At 46.9% G+C, this 21,413-nt stretch overlaps 1 protein-coding gene across 2 annotated transcripts in view; it reads right to left on the bottom strand.

The window, feature by feature from the left end:
- Nucleotides 1-1,391: 1,391 nt before the first annotated feature.
- MED20 (mediator complex subunit 20) overlaps nucleotides 1,392-21,413 on the bottom strand; it is a 27,200-nt gene continuing 7,178 nt past the window's right edge. For both annotated transcript variants that reach the window (XM_069946006.1, XM_069946005.1), the window contains exons 3-4: nucleotides 18,823-19,076; nucleotides 1,392-1,641 (exon numbers count right to left, since the gene is read on the bottom strand). In XM_069946006.1, the coding sequence (XP_069802107.1) occupies nucleotides 1,423-1,641; nucleotides 18,823-19,076 (473 nt within the window). In that variant the 3' untranslated portion in view covers nucleotides 1,392-1,422. The remainder of the gene's footprint in view (nucleotides 1,642-18,822; nucleotides 19,077-21,413) is intronic.

The raw sequence follows: 21,413 nt of genomic DNA, 5'->3' as shown, positions 1-21,413 counted from the left end.
CCTGGGTGGGGGCGGTCCAGCGGCAATCTCCTGGGTGGGGGCGGTCCAGCGGCAATAGCAATCTACTGGATTGGGGCGGTCCAGCAGCAATCTCCAGGGTGGGGGCAGGAGGCAGTGGCAATCGCCTGGGTGGGGGCGGTCCAGCGGCAATCTCCTGGGTGGGGGGCAGTCCAGCGGCAATTTCCTGGGTGGGAGCGGTCCAGCGGCAGTCTCCTGGGTGGGGGCGGTCCAGCGGCAATAGCAATCTACTGGGTTGGGGCGGTCCAGCAGCAATCTCCAGGGTGGGGGCAGGAGGCAGTTGCAATCGCCTGGGTGGGGGCAGGAGGCAGTGGCAATCGCCTGGGTGGGAACGGGCGGCAGTGGAAATCTCCTGGGTTGGAGCGGTCCAGCGGCAATCTCCTGGGTGGGGGAGGGCGGCAGTGGCAATCTCCTGGGTGTGGGCGGGCAGCCCAACAGGTGGTGCGCTGACCTGCAGGAGAAGCAGCTTTCCGCTCCAGGCTCTGTGTAAGCTGGAGGTGGCCAGTAACAAAACTCCTGGGCGCTGCACGCCACTGCTCCCCCTGCAGGTCAGAGCACACTTTTTCCCCCTTAAAATAACGAATTTACGATTTTCAAAGAAATTCAAATTGATTCTAAAATTCAAATTAATCTAATTACACCTTGTGCTCCATATAAAGGGCAGTGATGTCTGGAGCATAAAACAATACCTGCAGTCCTAACTTCCTTGCATTCTACATCTGTGTCCAGCTATCATCTGCAGGACATGGGGTCAATGAAGTTAGTGGTGTGTAACAGACAGTATCATTTATCGACACTCTAAAACATGCCGCCCCTTAAGAGACTCTACAAAGCTGCCGCCCTGAGTAAAAGACTCATTTCAACCCATGACAGAATGAGTACTATATGAAAGTTAAACCTGGTGTATCTGATTATTCCCCAGCAGTCTTGATGTGTAGACGTACAGACATAAGGAAGATAGACAATACAAAATAAAGAAATGAAATATGGCTGTACAACCATATAAAAAATACACATTTATCAGCATTGGCATAACTTAATACAATGACGTGCACTGACATACACTTACTCTAAGATGGTGCCCATTTTGGAAGTACAGAGTATAGTTGGATTTGTTCTCCTTGCATCTATTATATTGTTGTTTGTATATTTTACTGAACACTTTCCTACAAAACAAATGGCAGCAAAAAATTCATTTTAATAAGCTATATATTCCTATACAAAGCAATAAACGTACTTTGCAAAGTATTGGTAACATTTCCTTTCCCCTACTGCTCTTTGTTGTAAAGAAAGGGAGGCAGAAGTTTTCCAGTAAAAAAAAAAAAAAAAAAAAAAAAAAAATTATAAATATATATATATATATATATATATATATATATATATATATAAAAAGATGTGCCAGTCTCATAATCTCATTCCAGTCACTGTACCCTGCTGGTGCTTGCGGATCTTGTTAAGCAACTCCATGTATTGCACCATGGTGTCAGCAGGTGTATATAGTGCATCATGTTTGGAGCTGAAGACGGGGGGCACAGTTGGGGCATGACTCCCCATAAAACTCTGCATAAACTCCACCATTAGATTCCAGCAGTCTCCTGGCACAGCACAAGGGCAGTAGTCCACCTGAGAAAGAAGAAATTAGGAAGATTAGTTTTGAATTACAACTATTAGTATGTGCAATATTAATAAACCAGTCTCGAAACACAGGACTAGGCAGATATCCCTCCAGGGACGGACATAGCTAAGGGGTGGCTGTTGGAAGGAGACCACCAAAAACACCATGTTAAGTGGCCCTTCCAGTCTAGGGACATGACAAGAGAAAATCAAAGCCAGGTATCCATCCACAGGCGGCTGTTTCAGGGGGTTGCCCCCCATCAGTGTGGAGTAGGATTCTAGCTAGGCTGGAGAAATGCCTAGTAAATTCAAAGTTATAACATTGGCCACTAGGTGTCACTTTTTTGAGCTCCACTGCCTGTTGTCAAGGAATAAATGTGAATAATTATTAGCAATTTAAATGGTGACCAGGAAGTGAGTGCAGGAGATTCAAAGCTTTGCTCCCATGCAGTCAATCACAGTGCAGGGGGAGAGCAACAAACATAAGAGCCAAGGAATTTTGTTTTATTTTTTTTTATAGTATACTGTAAAGATATTTATGCTTATATTGAGAAATAGCTTTTTGATTGTTTTTTAGGTGCAATTTTACCACAAAATTGGGGTTCAAAATTTAGCGATATTAAAAAAAATTGCATTAAAAATGAGTATGCAAAATTTTTTTCATGATTATTATAAATTTTTCTAACATTGCTCCATTTTAAAACATTTTACAGTACATTTATTCTTTTTGAGCCCCCCCCCCAGGAAACTTTCATAAGCAATCATTAGATTGGATCAGTGTGGATCAGTTATATCAGTGCTCTGTTAGCAGAACTACAGAAAGTAAGTAAAGACGTCTGGCTGCTTTACGTTGCAGGGGTGCTAATTGTACATCTGACTAGTATAGCACTTGACATTTAGAAGTCCAGCAAAATTTTTTAGTTAAGTATTGTATTGCCTCCCAAAAGTTATACAAATCACCAATATTCACTTATTACTGGAAATGCACATAAAGGGGGAGATTTATCAAACATGGTGCAAAGTGAAACTGGCTCAGTTGCCCCTAGCAATAAATGGAACATTATCAGGGGAGACACAAACCATCCCTTCTTCTCACACACCACACATCCTAGTTTAAGTGCGGGAGCCCGGGGACGCTAGTTCAGGGATAGCCATCCATTTTCCCCAGAGTTTCTCAAATTTCTTGCTAGCTTTACGTTTTTCATATGCGTACCTTTCTATACCAAACAACCAGTTAACCTTACCCACAAATTCCGATACCGAGGGAGGGGTCTCGTCAAGCCAATGTTGAGCAATAAGTTTACGAGCCATGAACAGAATAAGGGCTACTGCAGTTTGTTCCACCACATTTAATGCTAAGGGCCCTTTTACACAGAAAGATTATCAGACAGATTATCTGCCAAAGATTTGAAGCCAAAGCCAGGAATGGAATTGAAAAGAGGAGAAATCTCAGGCTTTCCTTTATGACTTGATCTCTGTTTATAGTCTGTTCCTGGTTTTGGCTTCAAATCTTTGGCAGATAATCTGTCAGATAATCTTTCTGTGTAAAAGGGCCCTTAGTCATCCACATAGCCCAATATATAGACTAGTGGAGATTGCTGCAGTTCCACTGAGTACACTTTATGTATGGCTGACGCCACCCTTCTCCAATGACGGAACTTGGGGCAACACCAGAACATGTGTAATAGACCCCCTTCATGAACATGACATCGCGGACACATGGGCGTGTCTCGGACATTTATGCAAAAAAGAAATTGCGGTGTGCGGTACACACGGTGCAACAAGTAGAGGTGTGAAAGGCGGTGTTGCTCCCCCAGAGATAGTTTAGGCGTCATTTCCAGTATCTCCTTCCATTGCCCTTCTTCTATGGGGCCAATGTCCGCCTCCCATTTTTCCCTCAACATAAGCGGAAATCTATCTAAATATTTGGAGATAATGTGTCGGTATAGGCATGAGATAAGCCCCTTGGTGGATTTGGACTCCCCTACAATATTCATTGGTGGTAAGTATTGTACGCCCGACACAAGTATTTCCCCTTCCGCTTCACATGCATGACGTAATTGTGAGTACCTATAGAATTGAGTGTGGGGCAGAGCGTAGTTGATCAAAACTTTTCAGCTGCCTACCGTCATACAGCTGCATTAATTTCCTTATTCTTGCGTCTCTCCAGGCGGAAAACCCCTCCAAGAGATACAATTCTCCCAACCATGGAGTATCCCATATGTCGTATATCCCGTAATACCATATAACCCTCTAATTTTCCACCATATCTTGTGGATAAGTAGTAGTGTCGGTATCTGAGGTTTAAGCAATAATATCCTTTTGGCCTCTAGAGTTTCAAACAGAGAGACTGACTGTAAATGAGTTCCAATCAGCGACTTGTTCTGGTCTCCCCCATCACTCACATCCCATCCCCTAAGGTGCTGAAGTTGGGCCGCTAGGAAATACATGGCCGCGTTAGGAACTGCAAGACCCCCATCATCCTTGTCTCTTTGCAATGTTTCTAATCTAATACGTGGATGCTGAGAGCCCCAAATCAATGCGTGGAAGAGAGAATGAACCTTATGGAAAAGACGAGAGGGAAGCCATACAGGAGAGTTATGTAAGATATATAATAGTTGTGGCATCCAAATCATCTTCATCAGGTTCGCCCTGCCCACCACCGATAACGGCAGTTTGCGCCAAACAGCCAGCTTCTGTTGAAATTTACAAATCAGGGGTGCCATGTTTAACGTTTCATATGCTCTAACATCTCTAGAGATAAGGACCCCTAAATACTTGAAGGTGTCAACACTTCTCAACGGGATGGCCGGGTTCAATTGCACGCTACCCTCTGTGTCTATGGGCATTATGACCGATTTATCCCAATTTATAGTAAGGCCTGAATAGACCCCAAATTCATTTATTGTGGTCATAGCGGCAGAAAGGAAGGAAGAGGAATCACTAAGATAGAGTAATAAATCATTGACGTATAATGCCAGTTTGTCCTCCCACCGGCCCCTTTTAAAGCCCAGGGTGCGAGCGCAGCAGGGAAGCTAAGGGTTCTATGGCCAGTGCGAATAATAGTGGGGAGATCGCGCATCCCTGCCGCGTCCCCCGGCGAAGTGGGAATGTTGGGGATAATCCCCCATTTATTCGCAGACGAGCCATCGGGGCCGAGTATAATAATTGTATGGATGAGAGAAATACTGAGCCGAACGCCATTTTCTCCATAACAGCCCACAAGTATGGCCATTTGACGCTGTCAAATGCCTTGACAGCGTCCAATGACCAAACCACCCGAGCACCCGGATTATCCACTGGTATCTGTAGGTTGAGATGTAATCTGCGTATATTCATGGCTGTAGATCTAGCAGGGATGAACCCCGTCTGATCAGGGTGTATCAGAGATGATATGACTCCAGAAAGCCGAGTGGCCAAAGCTTTAGCTATGAGTTTAATGTCAACTGGAAGTAGGGAAATGGGCCTATAGGAGTCGGGAATCAGAGGATCTCTCCCAGGTTGTGGTAAGACCACTATTATTGCCTCCTGCATATAGACACAGGCAGGGCACCCGACTCCAATGAGGCCTTCCATAATTCCAGCAATTTAGGGAGCAAGGGTTTCCCGATTAGTTTATACAGTTCGGCCGGGAGTCCATCTGACCCAGGCGCTTTATAGTTATGTAGGGAAGCTGCTGCCTCCTCCAGTTCTTCTAAGGACAATGGCGTGTCTAGAAAGTCCCTCTGTTCTAACGTAAGAGTCGCTAGGGATATGTCATACCTCCCAACTTTTGCTGGAAGGAAAGAGGGCCAGTCACGCCAATGGGCCACGCCCCCTATAGCCACGCCCCCATAGCCACACCTCCATAACCGCATCACTTATTACCATTATATAGGAAACAAATTTTACCACCAGATCTTCACCACATAGTGACTTATCCCCCCCTTATACCATTACTACATAACATCCACTATACACAGAGCAGTACTCTCCCTCAGCAGTGACCATATAGCGGTGAGGCTGATTATATTGCAGTTATTCAGTGACTCACAGGGGACGTCTTCTCTTGTTGATCACATTTGTGGTTCTTCGCCATCATGCACGGCCATCTTGAAAACCTCTCCGGCCTGCGAGACAAACATTTTAGGCTCCTCTCTCCAGTATCATCCTCATCTGCTTCACAGTAACTCTCTGTGCCCCATATGGTACAGACCCCTCTGTGCCTCCATATCCCACTGTAGTAACCCCCATCTCCCCATAGGACACACTGTAGTAGCCCCCATCTCCCCCACACACTGTAGCAATCCCCCCTCTCCCTAGTAAATCCCCCGTAGTAATCCCCCATTTGTTAATCCCCCTGTAGTAATCCCCCCTCACTTTGTTAATCCCAGTGTAGTAATCCCCACTCTCATCATAGGTCCCAGTGTAGTATCCCCCCCCCCATCATAGGTCCCAGTGTAGTAATCCCCCCCATCATAGGTCCCACTGTAGTATCCCCCCCATCATAGGTCCCAGTGTAGTATCCCCCCCATCATAGGTCCCAGTGTAGTATCCCCCCCATCATAGGTCCCAGTGTAGTATCCCCCCCATCATAGGTCCCAGTGTAGTAATCCCCCCATCATAGGTCCCAGTGTAGTATCCCCCCCATCATAGGTCCCACTGTAGTATCCCCCCATCTTAGGTCCCAGTTTAGTATCCCCCCCATCATAGGTCCCAGTGTAGTATCCCCCCCATCATAGGTCCCAGTGTAGTATCCCCCCCATCATAGGTCCCAGTGTAGTATCCCCCCCATCATAGGTCCCAGTTTAGTATCCCCCCCATCATAGGTCCCAGTGTAGTATCCCCCCCTATCATAGGTCCCACTGTAGTATCCCCCCCATCATAGGTCCCAGTGTAGTATCCCCCCCATCATAGGTCCCAGTTTAGTATCCCCCCCATCATAGGTCCCACTGTAGTATCCCCCCCATCATAGGTCCCAGTTTAGTATCCACCCCCCTCTTCCAGGCAGACCCATCCCTTATAGAAAATAATAAAAAAAATATACTCACCTAGTCAGGGATCAGTCACTGAGCTGTCTGTCTTCTCCCAGCTGCTGCTGTGGTCACAGGTAGTCAGGAACAGAGCAGGAGGGAGGCAGCCTGACACACAGCTCCTGCCCCCGCAGCTCACAGCTCCAGCCCCGCGGCTCCTGCTTTCATCTTCTCTCCGACCTTTCACTGACCTGTGACGTCACCAGCAGCTGCGGCAGCACACAGGGGATAAGAGGAGAGAAGAGGAAAGCAGGTACCGTGCGGGGCTGGAGCAGAGAGCTTCCGGGGCAGCAGCTGACCTGTGTGTGAGGCCGTGTGCTCCAGAAGCTCTCTGCATGTGACTGTCTGCTCCCTGAAGCCATCCGACACTGTCAGCAGCCGCAGGGGCCGCCGACACTGTCAGATGGCTTCAGTGACGCCATGAGGGGGGGGCGGCGGGACACAGGGGGGCCGTTCCGGGACAGCGTGACATCACCCGAAAATCGGGACGGTCCCGCTTGATCCGGGACGGTTGGGAGGTATGATATGTCATCAAGGAATTGCGTCAGTTGGGCAGATGTCACTGCTAATTGAGAGGAGTAAAGAGTTAGATAATAACGTCTAAATACCTCCAATATGTTGGTCAGTGTCGTCACTACTTCCTCCTCCTGATTTTGAATCCTTGTTATATACGAGGCATCCTTTTGGGCGTTGGCCACCACCCCCAGGATGTGTCCCGCCTTTCCCCCTCCGCAAAGAAAGAATGTTTAGCGAATGTGCGTTTCTGTGCTGCAGATTCCATGTCAAATATATGAAGGGCCTTATGGGCTGCCTGAAGCCTCCGGACAGTAGCCGCAGTCGGTTGCAAAATATGTTGCTCCTCCCCCTCTCTTAAGCCCTTCAGCAGGTCCTGCCGCAACTGTCCCCTTCTCTTCACCCCTGTAATACGTTGAATGAAATGGCCACTAAGTATACTTTCATAGCATCCCATTCCACCTGGAGAGACACAGAACCCTCATTTAGAATAAAGTACTCATCCACCACTGGTATCACCGTAGCCGGGTCCAGAATGGTGAGCCAATGCGGATTCAATCTCCACAGGCTCCCCCCGACCATCCCAGAACCAGGATGTGCCATTTGAAGTCTCAGGGGTGAATGGTCCGAGAGGGCCCTAGGGAGATAATCCACACATGTTATGCGGTTCAACATAAGGGTACAGCATATGGCCAGATCTATTCTGGATAATGAGTGGTGAGTGGACGAATAACAGGAATAGCACCGCTCACCCAGATGCCTCAGTCGCCAAACATCTGTTAGGGACAACTCAGTTAGCATTTTCCCCAAGGATGTAATACCGGCCGCTAGGCTGGCGGAGCCCATACTATGTTTATCCATTGAGGGATCAATCACCATGTTGAAATCCCCTACTATCAATAGAGGAACATCCGGATGAGCAGAACCAAACTCCACTACTCTGTTTAAAACTGTACAGCTATACGGGGGTGGGATATACACTGTACTAAGAATATATCTAATTCCATAAAATACACAATATATACATTTGTATCTACCATCTTGGTCAATTTTACTGTCTATGCATGTGAAGGGAATATCTTTGTGCACCAGTATGCTCACTCCTCTGGAGTATTGGGTGTATACAGAATGGTAACTCCATCGCACCCAAGCACGCCTCAAGTATTGAGTAGTGTCAGCGGTCAAATGTGTTTCCTGTACGCACAGTACCACAGGATGATACTGTCGTAGGGAATCAAATAGTGCGTACCGCTTGTCTGCATCTCCCAAACCTCGCACATTCCATGAAATCACAGTAAGCCTACTAGCCATATTTAACATTTGGCTCATATTTAGAATGGTAGTGCTGCACATTCGGCATATCATTAAGCATGAAAAACATAATTAGCCATGTGACCCCTCTCTATATCACTATGTGTAACCCCTCTCTATATCATTATGTGACCTCTCTATTTTACTATGTGTGACCCCTCTCTATATCACTATGTGTGACCCCTCTATATCATTGTGACCCCCTCTATATCACTGTGACCCCCTCTATATCATTGTGTGACCTTTCTCTATATCACTATGTGTGACCCCTCTCTATATCACTATGTGTGACCCCTCTATATCACTATATGTGACCCTCTATATCACTATATGTGACCCCTCTATATCACTATATGTGACCGGGTGACCCCTCTATATCATTATGGCTGACCCCTCTATATCACAGGTATCTGTCATTGTTAGCAGTGTGTTTTTGTGTATGGGGAATATAAGAAACTTAGAAGATGTCAGAAGACTTCCGGTGGGCGGGACACCCAGAGTGGCCGCATTTTAGAGGAGCTCTGGCTGCTTGGACTATATAACGGCTCCACTCCACGACTGGCACCCCTAAATTTTGCCCCCGGGCGATGAGCCAACAGCAGCAGCCACCTGACCACCGAGTCCGACCCGCTTTGGGCCGTAGCGACAGGACCCGCGCCGGAGCACACAGAAGGAGCCGCACCATCTTGCTCCGTCACTGACACAGCACCATTACAGCGCCCCAGGCTCCTCTGACGGACCGGACCGTGCCGCCAACAACCCTGCTGAGCTGCACTCTCCCCCGGGACACGCCACAAAGGGAGGTACAGTAGAGGGACATAGTCGCCGGGAGGGGGGAAGAAGCCGGAGCCAGCGCCATTGTCCCCACCCGCACTGACCTGCAGCCGGCGCCATTAACCCCTCCCGCGCCGACCAGCAGCCCTGCGGTCTCGTTATATGCCGCCTCTATGACCCAGCGGCAACCAGAGGGGAGCGGACACTGTCACCTGTAAGGGCCTACTGTGGGGTGTGCTCAAAGGCCCTCCTATGCCTGCACAGCAAAGGACGCCATTTTGGCCCCCACGTGGCAGCTGCACAAGCCCCCTCCCCCTCCTCACTCGGGACTGTCAGCTGCCAACCAACATTACACTGCACCCCCTCTGAAAGACTCCCTCCCACCTGCTGCACCTGGAGCACGTACCTCAGCTAGTGAAGCTCTAACTGTCATTGTCCTTCACCAGATTCACCTGCACAAAGGATCTTAACTACTGAACGTTTCCATATAACTGTCCCTGGGACATTCACAGGAGCTTTTCCAAAAGGTCGCTATTTCCTGATTACACCACTGGGTGGCAGTGTGAGTCTTATCATTTTAGTGCTTAGTGCTAGCTGCCCTCCTTCTATACAAGCTAACGCAGAGCACAACGAACTAACTTTGTCGGGGAACAGGGTGCCACAAATATTCCTGTGCATGCGCCCTAGAACCCCGGGTCCCCCAACCTGTACAACACAAGCCTGATGTAACGTCACCACGGTGATTACCCTGGAGCACCCCCCTACTCCATAGGTCAGCACATCCTTTTGGTGACTGGGTCACATTGGTTATGGAAAAATTCCTCACAACCTCTCAGGGAGCAATGAACAAATCTCTACGCAATGCTAAACTACCGGATCAACTCCCCATCTCTTCTAAAACAAATTCAAAAAAGGACAAGGACAAAACTCAAGCTAAATCGCTTTCAGCTGCTGCCACAAAAATGACATCTCCTGCCTCCGGGGACGGACGTCTCTCTGAGACTGAACCCACCACACGGCTTTAGCCCAAATCAACAACAATGCCCAAAAAACAAATGACTTGGAAACTAGAGTTATGGACGCAGAGACCTCACTGAACACGCTCCAGGGCAATTCTAACGCCCAAGAAGAAACCATTCGATCTCTACAAACCAAAATAGACGACTTAGAAAACAGAAGTCGCCGTGACAACTTCAGATTTGTGGGGATACCTGAGGCAATAAAGGGGGAAGACCTCCAACAACTCATCACTGTAGAAATCCCGGCGGCCCTGGAACTGGACTTGGAATTGCACACTCTCCTAACAGAGAGAATACACAGAATTGGGCCGGAACGCAGAGACCAACAGAACCGCTCCAGACAAGTCATTACTCAGCTTCAGTGACGCAAAGACGACGAGCCTTCTCTCCTACCTGCAAATACCTTCTGGACCACGGCCATAAATTTCAGCTTCAATACCCGGCTAGACTCTGAGTGACCGTGAACGACCGCACTATGACCTTTGAGGACCCTGCCCAGGCAGGCCGCCACTTCAACGTCCGATTAGAGGACTAGAATGCATAACCTGACCACCTAATGACATGCGCATACTGTTACTGAGATTCCGGGGTCGTCCCGAGTGACGCTGCCCCTATTCCTTGTTTAGTTACACATGCTTACTTGTAATCTGTTCTGGTGGCCTCATGGCCTTGTTCCTGTTATAATGCTGTTTTGTCTTCCCTTTTTCAGTTGCCTTTTCCCCTCCCATGCCTGTGGGTCTCCCGCTGTACTGTGCTCCCCAAGCCGGACGATGCCATCTATAGAAACGGACTCATCTGGTTCCGAAGTCGTCATACCAGCGGAGTGGGATGAGTACCTCAATGACACACACTGCTCTCACATACAACGCACCCACAGAATTTAAATTTGTATCCTGGAATGTTGCAGGTCTTAATACCCCCATAAAGCGCTCCAAGGTCCTCACACATTTGAAACGGCTGAAAGCCGACGTCATTTTTCTGCAAGAGACCCACTGGAAACATGACGACCACCCTGCTCTGAAGGCCCCTTGGTTGGATAGTTGTGTGTCGGCATCTTACACCTCTAAACGCAGGGGAGTGGCCATTTTATTAAGCAAATCTGTACCCTACACCATAGACTCTAGCTATGAGGACCCTGAAAGCAGGTATCTCTGCGTGAGCACAGCAGGACGTGCCTATACACTACTCAATATTTATGCCCCTACGACACCCAATCAGGACTTCTACTCAGCACTTTTGCAATACTTACTGGCTTAAACTAATCCCTACAATCGGACTTGGACAGATCCCACCGCCCCGCCTCACAGACACCCCCTCCACCACCCCTCCTGACGACCCTCACCCAACTGGATTTCTGTGACCCGTGGAGATTGAGCCACCCCCTGGAAAGGGAATATACCTACCACTCTAAGGTACACAACACATTCTCCCGGATCGACTATATCCTTATCACGTCCTCACTCTTCCCAACAGTGCGCACCTCTACCATACACCCTATTACTATCTCAGACCACAGTCCAGTGAGGTTAACATTGGAACTAGCCCCCCCCCTTCCCAGAAGTCCAAAATATGGAAGTTTCCAAACTATCTAGTATCGTCCCCAGACTTTCAGTCTTATTACAAACACACTGGGCCAACTACGTGGACGATAACATAATACACTCACATGACACACCATTATTGTGGATGGCTTCCAAACCAGTCCTTAGGGGTCATATCATCAGCTACATAAAACATCAGAAAAAAAATCAAACCCCCCAATTTCAAACACTCCACAATTTATTACGTGATGCACAGCTGGCTTACACCGCAGACCACTCCCCTGAGACCAAACAAAATCTAACGGACGCACGTTCTCTCCTAGACACAGTCCTGCAAACCCAAGCACACTGGCACACATCTTCCATCCAGAACAAATAATATAGGTGGGGTAATAAAACGGGCTCTCTGCTAGCCAAACTGACAAGCCCACCGAGGTCAAGCCACAATGTCCTCTCCCTCAAGGATCCGACCACAGGGCAGTTAGCCTATGACGAAGAGCAAATAGAGAGGTTACTATACAATTACTATGAGGACCTATATGCAGCCCCCCATCTGACTCACACAAAATCCACTCTTTCCTAGACTCTTTGTCACTTCCCAGTCTGACATCGGAACATAAGGCCCTGCTAGAGGAAAACATAACCGAGGCAGAAGTGAGAGACGTCATTAAGACACTACCTAATAACAAGACACCTGGTCCAGACGGACTCTCGGGTGAATATTACAAGGTGTTGTCCCAGGACATAGTCCCCTACCTCACTCGCCTTTACAACCTCATCTACAAGCAAAACGTGACGGTGAAAGACTTCACTGACTCGAAGACAATTTTACTACCTAAACCAAACAAAGACCCGACATTGCCCCAATCTTACCGACCAAGACTACAAAATTTTCACAAAACTCCTAGCCACCAGACTTCAGCTGATGCTGCCCACTATCCTCTCCCTGTCCCAACAAGGTTTCCTGGCCAATCAAAACTCCACAAAAAACATTAGGAAGGCTATTGCAGTCACATTACAGGCTCTGGACAAAAATCAACCCCCGACCATGCTCTTAAGTTTAGATGCAGAAAAGGCCTTTGATAAAGTTTTGTGGGCCTTCCTATATGCCACACTAATCAGACGCTACTTTGGACAGATTTTCCTATCCCTCATACAGACACTTAATGACTAAGCCGCTACAGCCCTAACGGTTAACGGGAAAAACACTTTCGGGGAGCGCGACAGGGCTGCCCACTCTCCCCCCTCCTTTTTAACATCGCAATAGACCCCTTGCTTAGACACATTGAGTCCTCACCCCTCTACTCGGGAGTCCAGGTAGGCCAGCATGTCATAAAAGTCATGGCGTTTGCAGATGACATACTACTAACTATGCGAGAGCCGAGGCAATTCCTACCTGCAGCGCTGACAGATCTCCAGGAAGTAGGGAGCTTGGCAGGCTATACCTTAAACATGGACAAAAGTGAAGATCTTTCTTCCGCTACTATCACTTATCTAGGAGTAACCATCACCAAATCCCCCGCCAAGCTATACTCTCGAAACATACACTCTTACATTAAAAACCTAGAAGCATCCCTTGCCGCCTGGAAGAAGTTTCCCTTCACCTTCATGGGCAGAGCCAACTTACTAAAGATGGTGGAAGAACCGAAGCTGTTGTACCTTTTCCAATCCCTGCCACTACATCTCAGACCCAAAGACGATAAGAGGATAAACTTTCTATACAGAACCTTCATTTGGGGCTCCAAAAAAATCAAAAATTGCTTACCATATCTTGCAACAAACAAAGCTGCATGGCGGCTTGAACTTCCCCAACATACGAGAGCTGAACTTTGCCTCCCAATTCCGTATTATTCAAGACTGGATCCAGAACACAGCAGTTCACACAGACACACCGGTGGAAAGCCAAATGGCGCTCCCATGCTCCTTACCTAACTTGCTGCACACTGCTTACTCGGACTTGCCCTCCTGGATCAGAGACAACCTGCTGATAACCTCCACCTGGAGGTCTTGGCACAAACTCAGGACTTCACTGCACTTACAGCCGACTCGCTCGTTATTTATCACGCTGACGGGCAATCCCGATGGCCACCCCCACCTACAGTTCAAAACTTGGTTCCAACAGGGACTTACTTCCATATATCACTTACTTGACATAGCAAAAAAGGTGCCCCTAACGTTGGACCTACGCAATAAATTCCCAGACGTTACCTTCCCCTAATTTGCTTATCTTCAGGCTGTGAGATTCCTCCGCAAGTACCTGAAAGACCTACCACCGGAAGAATGGGACATCACGTTTCACACGATATTGAAGAGACCCACAACAACTAAACAACAGATCTCACATACGTATCGCTACTTTCACTCTTCATTGGACTACACAGCCCAAACCACGGGGCTGCCTCAGAGGCTTCATCATTCCCCAGAACTAGCGGTGCCGGATCTACTTACCATGTTGGAACATTCGGTTAAAACGCTACCTGCAGCCAGATACATGGAGATGACCTTACGCAAATTTCACCGTTCCTATATATACCCAACGAGGGGCCACAAAATGGGAATATTTCCAACATCCTCGTGCTTCAAATGCGGAGCTCCGGAGGCGGACCTCGCACACTGCCTATAGCAATGTCCGGTCATCCAGGGATTTTGGAGGATAGTGGAACGTTTCGCCAAGACGCATCTAGTGAACTTCGTGCCATACAATGCACAATGGGGTATCTTCGGATGGAAAGACCCCAAACAATTTAAAGGGATAGTGCGGCGCTAAAAAATTATTCACAGAACAACACACATTACAAAGTTATACAACTTTGAAATGTATGTTATGTCTGTGAATCGCCACCTTCCCGTGTCCCACCACCCCCGCCCGTGTACCCGGAAGTGTGATGTGCATCATCAGCCGCTCAGCCGCGATTGGCTGAGCATAACTGTGCTCAGCCAATCGCAGCTGAGCACAGTTGTGACGCGGCGGAGGGGGGACGGCGGCAGGGATTCGGCCGTGGGTCTGAAGATGACGTTTGGCACAAAATGGCGGATGGCCCTCGACACGGATCAGGTAATGTATAATGCACATCACACTTCCGGGTACACGGGCGGGGTGGTGGGACACGGGAAGGGGGCGATTCACAGACATAACATACATTACAGAGTTGTATAACTTTGTAATGTGTGTTATTCTGTGAATAATTTTTTAGCGCCGCACTACCCCTTTAAATGTGAGTGGGGGCCTAGAAAACTTTTACACTTGTTATCTGCAGCGGCCCGCAAGGCAATTCTGCAGGTATGGATCTCACCACAGCCACCGTCCGTTCCTTGACAAACTCTCATTTGTATTCCGAATGGACTGGGTGGAAGCAGCTATACTAAAAGAACGCAGTGTGGAAAATTTCTTCTTGGTCTGGGAATGCTTCATAGTAACTTTACCCAACCGAATTCAAGAATAAATAAGGCGGACCTTCAGCCAAACGACCTGGTACCTCAACCGTAAACTTACTGGTGACCCCCCGCTGTAACCTATTTCTTCCTGGAAGAGCAGTTCCTCGGAGCACTGGAAACTCACGGGCACCCAAGATGTCAGCAGAAAAGACCACCTGCTCCATCTAGTCTAGTTGTGAGTTGTTCAGGACATGGAGGCTGGAGACTTGCTGCATCCACTGTACAAACGGGAGAAGCTGCTTTATAGCTTTCCTTGTTCCCTCAGAAGTCGCCCCAGGATCATGTAGGACATTAGGGAGAAGCTGCTGAGCCCGATCTCCTGTACAGAAGTGTGATAACTAAGTCCCCTGGTGTCTGATCGGCCATTTATGAAGGAGTCAGATTCAGAGCTGCGGCCTACCGACTTCACAGCCCTAGTAAAAGGATCACCGCAAGATTATATATTTGTACATTGTGATCAGATCGCCCCTAAGACGTCCTTCTTGTAAACTAAATACCCCCAAGCTTGATGATCTGTCTCATTTGCAAAAGAACACTGGAGAGACACCATCACGTGTCTCGACGTCAGTGGACTAGCCAGACCTTCCTCCACGAAGGAACAACCAAGCCAAGGAATGTATCCAATCAAGGAAACCACCCAAGCAAGGTATCCATTCACAGACAGCTGTTTTGGGGTATTTGCCCCTCATCAGTGTGGAATAGGTTAACCAGCATCCTTTTGATGATCTGTCTCAGTCCTGTAACACATCCATTCCCCTAATGACCCTGGTCACCTCCTCTGCTCTAGTTCAGCTGTGCCCTTCTTATATTCAGGTGCCCGGTGCTTTACACAATATATTCCATGTATGGTCTTACCAGTGTTTTTATAGAGGACACTAGGGGGAGATTTATCATTTATCAAACATGGTGTAAGGTGAAACTGGCTCAGTTGCCCCAAGCAACCAATCTGATTCCACTTTTCATTCCTCACAGACTTTTTGGAAAATGAAAGGCGGAATGTGATTGGTTGCTAGGGGCAACTGAGCCACTTTCACTCTACACCATGATTGATAAATCTCCCCCATAGTGTCCTCTATACAGATGACTGGTCACCACACATGGTATATACTGTATACACCATTGGGCACCAATATATAACAACATAGGGTGAAATTTATTGAACACAGTATAAAGTGAAACACCAGTGATCTGCATAGAGGACACTATTGGGGAGATTTATCAGCGGGGGATTTTTCTGTGTGTGCTCTCTTTCTGCTGTAGTAGTAATAGACTGGTCTATTTAAAGTGCAATTTACTATCAGGGATAAGCCTGGTCTATTTTCTGTGGTGCTGATTGGTTTGTCTCAGAATTGTCTCTGAATAGTCTCCTAATAGGCCCCTTGTCAATGACCATTTTCTTCTTCCTTTCTTTTTTTTCAGATACCTGTATGCAGAGGATTACATCGGATTAGTTTGGACAACGTCGGTGACCAGCGGATTTTAATGTTCAATAAAATGCTCAACGAGAGGTGTGGGGGTATTTTTATTTGAATAAAAATGTTTCTAGGTGTGTTGTGTTTTCTCTCATTAATTTACAGGCTTAGTAGTGGAAGCTGTCTGATAGACGACATCCATAACTAAGTCGATGCCTAGTGTCACCCGGTATAAAATGGCTAACACTGACCCCCTATTATTACCCCAGTACCCAATTCCACCAGGGGTACTGGGAAGAGCCAGTCAAAATTGGCACTCCTGGACTGGGCGGCAGCAGGCTGGTATTATTAGGCTGGGGAGGGCCAAAATAAAATGTCCCTTTCCACCCTGGTACTACTAGGCTGTCGCTGTTTGGTTTTTGACCCGGCTGGTTATGGAAATAGGGGGAACCCTATGCATGTTTTTTCTTTAAATAAATAAAGGAAAAAAAGCATTAGGTTCCCTACGTTTCTATAACCAGCCAGGTTAAAAACCAAACAGCAGCAACCTAGTAGTACCAGGGTAGGAAGGAACATTTATTTTGGCCCTCCCTAGCCTAATTATATCAGTCTGCTGCCGTCCAGTCAAGGACCGCTATTTTCTTCTGACACTCAGGGACTACTGGCACCCAGCTATTCCCAGTATCCCTGGTGGCAACTGGTACTGGGGTAATATTGGGGGGGAGGGGTTAGTGTTAGCCATTTTATACCGGCTGACACTAGGCCCCAACATCTCGGGTCAATCCCCGTCCGCCATCTTGGGACAATGACGTAGTCTTCGGGAGGCCGATCGAGCCGCTCCATCCGTCCCTCATGCCGGCCCCCCTCTGCCGCGTCATCAGCAGCTCAGCCGTGATTGGCTGAGCATAACTCCCGAAGACTACGTCATTGTCCCAAGATGGCGGACGGGAGTCGACACGAGATGTGGTGAGTATAATGCACCACACTTTCGGGTCTAGCGTGGGTGGGGGGGAAACACGGGGAAGAGGGCCATTCACATACATAACATACATTACAAAGTTGTATAACTTTGTAATGTGTGTTAATTTGTGAATAATTGTTTGGCGCCACACTACCCCTTTAACTAAAAGGCAGCATGCTGTAATCATACCTTACTCTTCTAAATGTCCCAATACAATTTGTATTTTCAACTTTCTGCTAGGAGTTAACCATCCAAATGCATGCTAAAGCCAGCACTGTTAGTGACAACACAATATTAGGCCTGTGTATTAGTATCTTGAGGTGATTTTTCTGATTTCCGGAATACCCCTTTAATAACATTATATTATGGGCCGTTGCATACATAACAATAACTTATAGGTTGGGGGGGTTTGTAATAATAAAGGACTATATTGGGAAAGAAAAACAGCGCTGATCTCAGGGAGACCAGCCAAACCCCTTGGCTGGGTCCTTCCTGGAGGGATATCTGGCTAGTCCTATGTTTCGAAACTCTTTGATGAGGCTCCATGGCTCTTCTTTTGCATATATTGGGAAAGGGACTTTTTTCTAAGGGCAGGAGCAGGAAGTGGTTTAAGACTCTTGGTATTAAAAAAGTACTAGTAAATTAGCAAAGAGGATGTTTTAGGCTGGGTTCAAACTACGTTTTTGCTATCTGTTTTTTTCATCTGTTTTTGCAAAAAAAACGGATGAAAAAACATATTGAAAAACGTATGCATTTGTGAGCAACAGTTTTCATCTGTTTTTCCATTGACTTCCAAACTTCCAAACTGATCCATTTTTTTTTAACAGACACAAAAATGAGGTCAACCACGTTTTTGTGTAGGTTAAAAAAAAAAAAAAGATCTGTTTTGATCCATTTTTTTTATAATAGAAAAATGGATGCACACAAATATGTATATGCATATGTTTTTCCATCCGTTTTTTTGTAAAAACAGATGAAAAAAAGAAAGGACTGCAAAAACGTAGTGTGAACTCAGCCTTACCCTGCCATGATGCATGAGATATGTCCATAAGTTAAACAAGCACAGATTAGCCACACCATTGTCAGCCCATGTAAATGCCTCCTGATTGCCACTACCCTCTTTCTCCCTACTGAGTCTTTTCGTCATTTTTATTCTCTGTATTATTGGTAACAAACATGTCCCTACGTCTTGAGTTTTTCAGGAAAAGTTACCTCCACAGATATTCCCCGGCCACTTTGTCCCATAGTGACTGTACCAATCTTGACAAGGAAATCGCAATACTGGTAGCGTGTGCCACGAGTCTCCATCTTGTTGGCCTTCGCATTTTGGAAAAATCCTTTTAGTTTTATCATCAGTACATCCAGGTTCTGGTCAGCAACTAAGCAGGGACCATTCTCAAACAGAGCAAAGGTGCTGAGTGGGTGTTCAGAGGCATGCATGATGTAAAGAAGCTTCCCAGACTGACCTAGATAGAAAAAATAAATGAAGGCATGATCTGCAGGCATACAGAGACAAGAGTAGCACACTCCCTAAGCCTGCATGCTGACAGCACATCCTCACTGGCCACACTGCTATAGGGGCACTCTGGGGACTAAAAACAAATTTCTAATACACTGCTTTAATAAAGTTATTTTACTTTGTAACATAACTTTATTTTTAAAAAATGTATAGTTTTTTTTTAATGTACATAAATACTTCCGTTAACTGGCAGCAGTAAGGGGTGAACTGCCCCCTCTGCTGTCACCAACGTTTGTGTCAGGAACTGCAGGGCTGTCTAAGCGCACACCTCTTAGTAAATCTGGCCTGACCTCTTGGGCAAGCGTAGATGTCTGCCATGGGGAGTGTCATACAAGTGACAATCCCAGCATCATTTCTTTGGACAACCACATCAACCCAGCAATAACACATTGGTATACAACCACTAGACCCTCTGTCCTGCGGCCCTCTCAAGTCCAAATCATGTCATCCTTTCTGTCAATCTCTTCCAGTCTCGGTGACCTTGAAGTGTAAAGACCCAGATAATGTGATCAATGACAAAGACCCCATAAATGGCTGCAGTATGACCACAGCTCTTTCAGATGGAGACACCAGACTGTAGGAATTGGGGAGGTCACGATAGCAGAATTTTCAGTTTGATAACAACACCAATTTATTTATTTTGATGCTCGATACCATTTCGATACTTAATAAAGTATAAAAAGAACCATGAAAAATACAAATTTAGAGGGAGATTTAGCAAACATAAAACGTGTAAAGTGAAACTGGCTCAGTTGCCCCTAGCAACCAATCAGATCCCACCATTCATTTTCCAAATAGTCTGAGAGTAATGAAAAGTGGAATCTGACTGGTTGCTAGGGGCAACTGAGCCAGTTTCACTTTACACCATCTATATAATAAAAATGAAAGTCTGTCTGTCTGTCCCTTATAGACTTCCAAACGCCTTAACCGTTTGACCCTAAATTTGGCACACAGATACATTGGGTGCCCGGGAAGGTTATTGCGAAGGTCCCGTCCCCGCCAGATGTACAGGAGGGGAGGGGGAGGGGAAAGAGCGGCGCCCCATAGAGATGAATGGGAAAATCTCCTCACTGCAAACACAGGTGATATAATTAGCTGCAGCAGACACGGCAGTTGGAGCCTTAGCAACCAATAGGATTACTGCTTTCATTTTCACAGGGAGCAATGGTTGCTAGGGAAGCTGCCTCACAACATCCACAGTAATAACTGGTAGACTCCCTACTCCATCTATACAGTACATGTATATACAGGACCCCCTACTCCATCTATACAGTACATGTATATACAGGACCCCCTACTCCATCTATACAGTACATGTATATACAGGACCCCCTACTCCATCTATACAGTACATGTATATACAGGACCCCCTACTCCATCTATACAGTACATGTATATACAGGACCCCCTACTCCATCTATACAGTACATGTATATACAGGGCCCCCTACTCCATCTATACAGTACATGTATATACAGGACCCCCTACTCCATCTATACAGTACATGTATATACAGGGCCCCCTACTCCATCCATACAGTACATGTATATACAGGGCCCCCTACTCCATCCATACAGTACATGTATATACAGGACCCCCTACTCCATCTATACAGTACATGTATATACAGGACCCCCTACTCCATCTATACAGTACATGTATATACAGGACCCCCTACTCCATCTATACAGTACATGTATATACAGGACCCCCTACTCCATCTATACAGTACATGTATATACAGGACCCCCTACTCCATCTATACAGTACATGTATATACAGGACCCCCTACTCCATCTATACAGTACATGTATATACAGGGCACTACAGGTATACCAAACTGTGACTGGGTAACACTGCCACACCAGACCTGACCAATACCACCATACTGTGCTGGATAACACCGCCACACCAGACCTGACCAATACCGCCATACTGTGACTGGATAACACTGTCATACCACACCTGACCAATACCGCCATACTATGACTGGATAACACTGCCATACCAGACCTGACCAATACTGCCATTCTGTGACTGGATAACACTGCCATACCACACCTGACCAATGCCACCATACTGTGACTGGATAACATCTCTATACCAGACCTGACCAATACCGCCATACTGTGACTGGATAACACCACTATACCAAACCTGACCAATACCGCCATACCCCCCTGGAAAAGACACCAGATTTTCTGGCAAGTCTGAACGGGAGGGCACTGCCCCTCTGCAAGGTGCTACCCTAGGCACCAGACCATGGGTGCCTAATGGTAAATAC

This window comes from Dendropsophus ebraccatus, chromosome 11 (assembly GCF_027789765.1).
Source record: "Dendropsophus ebraccatus isolate aDenEbr1 chromosome 11, aDenEbr1.pat, whole genome shotgun sequence".
Classification (NCBI taxonomy): Eukaryota; Metazoa; Chordata; class Amphibia; order Anura; family Hylidae; genus Dendropsophus; species Dendropsophus ebraccatus.
Note: the sequence above shows the minus strand (reverse complement) of the source record. Positions and strands in the feature narration are given on the sequence as shown.